Source organism: Babylonia areolata, chromosome 26 (assembly GCF_041734735.1).
Source record: "Babylonia areolata isolate BAREFJ2019XMU chromosome 26, ASM4173473v1, whole genome shotgun sequence".
NCBI lineage: Eukaryota > Metazoa > Mollusca > Gastropoda > Neogastropoda > Buccinidae > Babylonia > Babylonia areolata.
The window spans coordinates 42,323,690-42,331,755 of NC_134901.1; the positions used below are offsets into that span (position 1 = coordinate 42,323,690).

At 48.2% G+C, this 8,066-nt stretch overlaps 1 protein-coding gene across 1 annotated transcript in view; it reads left to right on the forward strand.

Moving 5' to 3' along the window:
- Positions 1-6,245: 6,245 nt before the first annotated feature.
- Positions 6,246-8,066, forward strand: part of LOC143300319 (trypsin-like) — a gene marked incomplete at its 5' end in the record, with an annotated part of 10,078 nt that continues 8,257 nt past the window's right edge. Inside the window, one exon of the mRNA XM_076613919.1 lies at positions 6,246-6,407. Coding sequence (XP_076470034.1) covers positions 6,246-6,407 — 162 coding nt within the window. The remainder of the gene's footprint in view (positions 6,408-8,066) is intronic.

Sequence of the window (8,066 nt, forward strand, 5' to 3'; positions counted from 1 at the left end):
ACACGGCGGTGGTAAAAACGGTCATACACGTAAAAGCCCACTCGTGTGCATACGAGTGAACGCAGAAGAAGAAGAAGAAGACTGTGTGGCGGGAGTCAACGACTTTTCTTCACTGACAGCTTGATGAAGGTATCGGCTGTTGTGAGTACCCCGTGTACCTCATTCCCTTATGTCACTGTGTGTCTTGTCTTCAATTGTTTGTCTCTATTTCTGATCAGCATACACGTGTGCGCGCACACACACGCACAAACACACACGCACACACACTCACTCACTCACACACACATACATCAAACGGCAACGGACCAGCAGGCAGACAGAACATGAAACAGATCCTGTTTCTCCACTATTTTTTCAACATTTGCCCACCTCTGCCAAATCCATGTCTCTAAGGAATGGAGAGAGAGAGGGAGAGCAGAGAGAAGGTGAGAGAGAGAGAGAGAGAGAGAGAGAGAGAGAGAGAGAGAGAGAGAGAGAGAGAGAGAGAGAGAGAGAGAGAGAGAGAGATACATACATACATACATACATACAGAAACCGACACAGAGAGAAGCATACGAGAAACAGACAGACACTCTGAGAAACAATCCAAAGTCACAGTTTTCAACACTTATCAATTTCCAAAGTCACAGTTTTCAACACTAATCAATTTCCAAAGTCACAGTTTTCAACACTTATCAATTTCCAAAGTCACAGTTTTCAACACTGATCTATCTCCAAAGTCACTGTTTTCAACACTGATCTATCAACAAAGTCACAGTTTTCAACACTGATCTATCTCTACACTCCACAGCTGAGGACATTATTCCTTAAAAAAAAAAAAAGAAAAAAAAAGAGGGGGGGGGGGGGGGGGGGGGGGGGGGGGGGGGAGAGAGAGAGAGAAAAAAAAAAGAAAAATTTCTCATCAACGCTGCGTGTTCTTCGACTTCAAACTGAAATCGTCTGGCCTGCCATTAAAGGTGGCAATGAATGGCAGAAAAGAAAGAAAGAAAGATAAGTTTAAAAAAAAAAGAGGAGGAGGGGTGGAGGTAGTGGTGTGTATGTGTGTGTGTGTGTGTGGGGGGGGGAGGGACGTGGGGGGAGTCGGGGGGTGGGGTGGGGGGGGTGGTATGGTAGGGGTGCGGGTTGGAAAAGGAATGTAAGACAAGCAATACAAAGTAAGATAAGGGACCCGAAGAAACAACGTAACACTACCACACGAGGCAGATGACACGGAAACCCTAAACATGTCGGCATCCTTCTTCTTTGGATCTTGGTTTCTTGTGGCCTTAAATCAGGACAAAAACACAGAACAGACAGACAGAACAGAACAGACAAGAGCAGACACAAAGGGAGCTGGTCTGTCATGGACTCTGCAGTAAGGACAGCAGACTGAGTGATAGAGAAGATGCAGGGTAAGTTTTAATTAAGTCCTTTTTTTTTTTTTTAACCTGACGAAAAGTCTGTGAAAAAGTTCCAACTTTCTGTATTTCGCCCCCCCCCCCCCAACCTCCCCCCCCCCACACACACCCTCCCCCCCGCCCCCCCCACCACCACTCCTCATACTCTCTCGAAACTCTCATCTCCCCACGCTCTTTTTTGTGTTTCCCTTCTTACTATTCAGACGCCCTTCCCTCAGAGTGTATGTAGTCTGTCAATGTGTCTTGTCTACCTTCCCTCGGAGTGTATGTAGTCTGTCAATGTGTCTTGTCTACCTTCCCACGGAGTGTATGTAGTCTGCCAATGTATTTGTCTACCTTTCCTTCAGAGTGTATGTAGTCTGTCAATGTGTCTTGTCTACCTTTCCTCAGAGTGTATGTAGTCTGTCAATGTGTCTTGTCTACCTTTCCTCAGAGTGTATGTAGTCTGTCAATGTGTCTTGTCTACCTTCCCTCAGAGTGTATGTAGTTTGTCAATGTGTCTTGTCTACCTTCCCTCGGAGTGTATGTAGTCTGTCAATGTGTCTTGTCTACCTTCCCTCAGAGTGTATGTAGTCTGTCAATGTGTCTTGTCTACCTTCCCTCGGAGTGTATGTAGTCTGTCAATGTGTCTTGTCTACCTTCCCTCGGAGTGTATGTAGTCTGTCAATGTGTCTTGTCTACCTTCCCTCAGAGTGTATGTAGTCTGTCAATGTGTCTTGTCTACCTTTCCTCGGAGTGTATGTAGTCTGTCAATGTGTCTTGTCTACCTTTCCCTCAGAGTGTATGTAGTCTGTCAATGTGTCTTGTCTACCTTTCCCTCAGAGTGTATGTAGTCTGTCAATGTGTCTTGTCTACCTTTCCTCGGAGTGTATGTAGTCTGTCAATGTGTTTGTCTACCTTTCCCTCAGAGTGTATGTAGTCTGTCAATGTGTCTTGTCTACCTTTCCTCGGAGTGTATGTAGTCTGTCAATGTGTTTGTCTACCTTCCCTCGGAGTGTATGTAGTCTGTCAATGTGTCTTGTCTACCTTCCCTCGGAGTGTATGTAGTCTGTCAATGTGTCTTGTCTACCTTCCCTCAGAGTGTATGTAGTCTGTCAATGTGTCTTGTCTACCTTTCCCTCGGAGTGTATGTAGTCTGTCAATGTGTCTTGTCTACCTTCCCTGGGAGTGTATGTAGTCTGTCAATGTGTCTTGTCTACCTTTCCCTCGGAGTGTATGTAGTCTGTCAATGTGTCTTGTCTACCTTCCCTCGGAGTGTATGTAGTCTGTCAATGTGTCTTGTCTACCTTCCCTCGGAGTGTATGTAGTCTGTCAATGTGTCTTGTCTACCTTCCCTCGGAGTGTATGTAGTCTGTCAATGTGTCATGTCTACCCGTCTGTGTCTGACGTTTGTGTTTGTCGTACAAATAGTGAAAAAGACAACGGGATACGGGGGAACCTGAGTAATTCTAATTTTCCAGACTTTACAGCACACGTTGCCGTTGGTAAACATGTTTCAGGGACTTTGTTTACCTGATAAGCCAAATGGAAACAACTTCACCCCGAACATGTTCTTCTCCACTTCAGCGATGGAAGTTGACATGTTTCTCTCTCTCTCTCTTTATATATATATATATATATATGTGTGTGTGTGTGTGTGTGTGTGTGTGTGTGTGTGTGTGTGTGTGTGTGTGTGTGTGTGTGTGTGTGTGTGTGTGTGTGTGTGTGTGTGTGGAGGGTATAGGAGTGTGGGGGTGGGAGTGTAAAATCATTAAATTGAAATTGAAAAAAACAACAACCAAAGAAACAAAAAAACAACCAACCAAACAAACAAAAAACAAAAACAAAAACCCAACCAGCCAACCAACCAAACAACAACAACAACAACAACAACAAAAAAAAAACATTCAAAAAGAGGACACGACAATACATGATATTTTTCTTCGCTTCGCACTAACGAAAGTTCTTATCAAAGATTTCGATACTTTGTTGTTGTTGTTGTTGTCTGTTTACTTATTTTGTTTGTTTGATGATTTTCCTTTCTCTGTCTACGTCTCCGTCTCTCTCTCTCCCTCAACCCCCACCCTTTCTCTCTCTCTCTCCTCTTACCCTTTCTCTGCACTGTCTAGACACTTGGCATTTGAACGACATTTTCAAACGTCATTTGTGATCTGTTTCTCAGCATCCAGTAACTTCCATTCACGAATGATAAAGAAAACAAAAGAAGATGAATAAGATAAAGAAAACAAAAGAAGATGAATAAGAAAAAGAAGAACAACGGGACAATTAAAAGAAGAAGAAGAAGCTCGTAGCGTCACGTTGTCTGCATCAGTTCCAAACAGTACAGACAGAACCTCAGCTCTTAGCGTCACGTTGTCTGCATCAGTTCCAAACAGTACAGACAGAACCTCAGCTCTTAGCGTCACGTTGTCTGCATCATTTCAAACACTACGGACAGAACCTCAGCTCTTAGCGTCACGCTGTCTGCATCAGTTCCAAACAGTACAGACAGAACCTCAGCTCTTAGCGTCACGCTGTCTGCATCAGTTCCAAACAGTACGGACAGAACCTCAGCTCTTAGCGTCACGTTGTCTGCATCAGTTCCAAACAGTACAGACAGAACCTCAGCTCTTAGCGTCACGTTGTCTGCATCAGTTCCAAACACTACGGACAGAACCTCAGCTCTTAGCGTCACGTTGTCTGCATCAGTTCCAAACAGTACCGACAGAACCTCAGCTCTTAGCGTCACGTTGTCTGCATCAGTTCCAAACAGTACAGACAGAACCTCAGCTCTTAGCGTCACGTTGTCTGCATCATTTCAAACACTACGGACAGAACCTCAGCTCATAGCGTCACGTTGTCTGCATCATTTCAAGCACTACGGACAGAACCTCAGCTCATAGCGTCACGCTGTCTGCATCATTTCAAACACTACGGAGAGAACCACAGCTCTCAGCGTCACGTTGTCTGCATCATTTCAAACACTGCGGACAGAACGACAGCTCTCAGCGTCACGCTGTCTGCATCATTTCAAACACTACGGACAGAACCTCAGCTCTTAGCGTCACGCTGTCTGCATCATTTCAATCAATACAGACAGAACCTCAGCTCATAGCGTCACGCTGTCTGCATCATTTCAAACACTACGGACAGAACCTCAGCTCTTAGCGTCACGCTGTCTGCATCATTTCAAACACTACGGACAGAACCTCAGCTCTTAGCGTCACGTTGTCTGCATCATTTCAAACACTGTGGACAGAACCTCAGCTCTTTGCGTCACGCTGTCTGCAGCGTAAAGCCAGCATAACATGTGCACTCAGACAACTCCCGTAAGCTGCCCTGGGTGCCATGTCATGTGGCCAATCAGCGTTTTGCATGTCTCGAACCGTAAACGTCATTCACGCGCTCTTCTTCCTGCTCAGCACGAGCTCTGAAGATGACCTCACACCACCTAGCCACCACCACCACCACCCAGCCATCACCACCACCACCATTACAACCACCACCACCACCACTGACAGATAAACAGTTAAGGCGGTGCTCCCCCCCCCCCCCCCTCCCACCACCACCATCATTACCATCACCACCTCCTCCACCACCATTGACAGTTAAACAGTTAGGGCGGTGCCCCCCCCCCCCACCACCACCATTACCATCACCACCACCACCATCATTACCATCACCACCACCATCACCATTACCATCACCATTACCATCACCATCGCCACCACCACCACTACCACTGACAGAAACAGTTAAGGCGTCGCCCCCCACCACCACCACCATTACCATCACCACAACCACCACCACCACTGACAGATAAACAGTTAAGGCGGTGCCCTCCACTACCACCATTACCATCACCACCACCAACAACACCACCATTACCATTACCATCACCACCAAGACCACCATTACCACCACCACCACCACTGACAGATAAACAGTTGAGGCGGTGCCCTCCTCCACCACCACCATTACCATCACCACCACAACCACCACCACCACCACTGACAGATAAACAGTTAAGGCGTCGCCCCCCACCACCACCACCACCAACACCACCATTACCATCACCAACACCACCATTACCATCACCAACACCACTATTACCATCACCACCAACACCACCATCATCACCACCAACACCACCATCACCACCACCACCACTGACAGATAAACAGTTAAAGCGGTGCCCTCCACTACCACCAACACCACCATTACCATCACCACCACCACCACCACCACCACCATTACCATCACCACCACCACCACTGACAGATAAACAGTTAAGGCGTCGCCCCCCACCCCCACCACCAACACCACCATTACCATCACCACCACCACCACCACCACTGACAGATAAACAGTTAAGGCGGTGCCCTCCTCCACCACCACCACCACCACCATTACCACCACCACCACTACCACCACCACCACCACCACTACCACCACCACCATTACCATCACCACCATTACCATCACCACCACTACCACCACCACCACCACCATTACCATCACCACCACTACCACCACCACTACCACCACCATTACCATCACCCACCACCACCACTACCACCACCACCACTACCACCACCACCACCACCACCACCATTACCATCACCACCACCACCACTACCACCACCACCACTACCACCACCACCATTACCATCACCACCACCACCACCACCACCATTACCATCACCACCACCACCATTACCATCACCACCACCACTACCACCATTACCATCACCACCATCACCATTACCATCACCACTACCACCATTACCATCATCACCACCACCACTACCACCATTACCATCACCACCACCACTACCACCATCACCACCACCACTACCACCATTACCATCACCACTACCACCACCACTACCACCACTACCATCACCACCACCACTACCACCATTACCATCACCACCACCACTACCACCATCACCACCACCACCACTACCACCACCACCACTACCACCGCCACCACTACCATTACCATTACCACCACCACCACCACTACCACCATTACCATCACCACCACCACTACCACCATTACCATCACCACCACCACCACCACAACAGCTGACAGATAAACAGTTAAGGCGGTACCCACTTTTCTGGCCATCCGCTGGGTGTATAATTGAGACAAACTCTCCACCGTCCAACCAACGGTCACGGCAGTTTAATTTTGCCACACGTTCCCTCAGTCGGCAGGCATCCAATTATTTCACCGCTGATGATGGGGGTAGGGGGAGTGCACTGGGTTCGGCCTCCTCTCCTTCTCCTCCCACCCCCAACCCCCTCACCTCCTCCATCCACCTCCCCTTCTCCCAGTTCCCTGGCTGTTTCCAATCTGTCACGGGGCGGGTGGCAGTTAGGAATTAAAGGGACTGGGTGGCAGTTAGGATTTAAAGGGACAGGGTGGCAGTGAGGATTTAAAGGAACAGGGTGGCAGTTAGGATTTAAAGGGACTGGGTTGCAGTTAGGATTTAAAGGAACAGGGTTGCAGGTGGGATTTAAAGGGACAGGGTGGCAGTTAGGATTTAAAGGGACTGGGTTGCAGTTAGGATTTAAAGGAACAGGGTGGCAGTGAGGATTTAAAGGACAGGGTGGCAGTGAGGATTTAAAGGACAGGGTGGCAGTGAGGATTTAAAGGACAGAGTGGCAGTGAGGATTTAAAGGACAGGGTGGCAGTGAGGATTTAAAGGACAGGGTGGCAGTGAGGATTTAAAGGACAGAGTGGCAGTGAGGATTTAAAGGACAGGGTGGCAGTTAGGATTTAAAGGGACAGGATGGCAGTGAGGATTTAAAGGGACAGGGTGGCAGTGAGGATTTAAAGGACAGAGTGGCAGTGAGGATTTAAAGGACAGAGTGGCAGTGAGGATTTAAAGGACAGGGTGGCAGTGAGGATTTAAAGGGACTGGTTGGCAGTTAGGATTTAAAGGGACAGGGTGGCAGTGAGGATTTAAAGGGACAGGGTGGCAGTTAGGATTTAAAGGAACAGTATGGCAGTGAGGATTTAAAGGAACAGTATGGCAGTGAGGATTTAAAGGGACAGGGTGGCAGTGAGGATTTAAAGGGACTGGGTGGCAGTGAGGATTTAAAGGGACTGGGTGGCAGTGAGGATTTAAAGGGACAGGGTGGCAGTTAGGATTTAAAGGAATAGGGTGGCAGTTAGGATTTAAAGGGACAGGGTGGCATGGCGGCCGTGGCACGTTACGGGCCATGTTGTAAACCTTGTTTTACTTTATGTCCTGTGTCTGACGGGTGCAATAGCCGAGTGGTTAAAGCGTTGGACTGTCAATCTGAGGGTCCCGGGTTCGAATCACGGTGACGGCGCCTGGTGGGTAAAGGGTGGAGATTTTTTACGATCTCCCAGGTCAACATATGTGCAGACCTGCTTAGTGCCTGAACCTCCTTCGTGTGTATATGCAAGCAGAAGATCAAATACCCCCGTTAAAGATCTTGTAATCCATGTCAGCGTTCGGTGGGTTATGGAAACAAGAACATAGCCAGCATGCACACCCCCGAAAACGGAGTATGGCTGCCTACACGGCGGGGTAAAAACGGTCATACACGTAAAAGCCCACTCGTGTGCATACGAGTGAACGCGGAAGAAGAAGAAGAAAAAGTCCTGTGTCGTCAGCAGCAACAGGTCTGAACGCTGAGAGGTGCCTTGT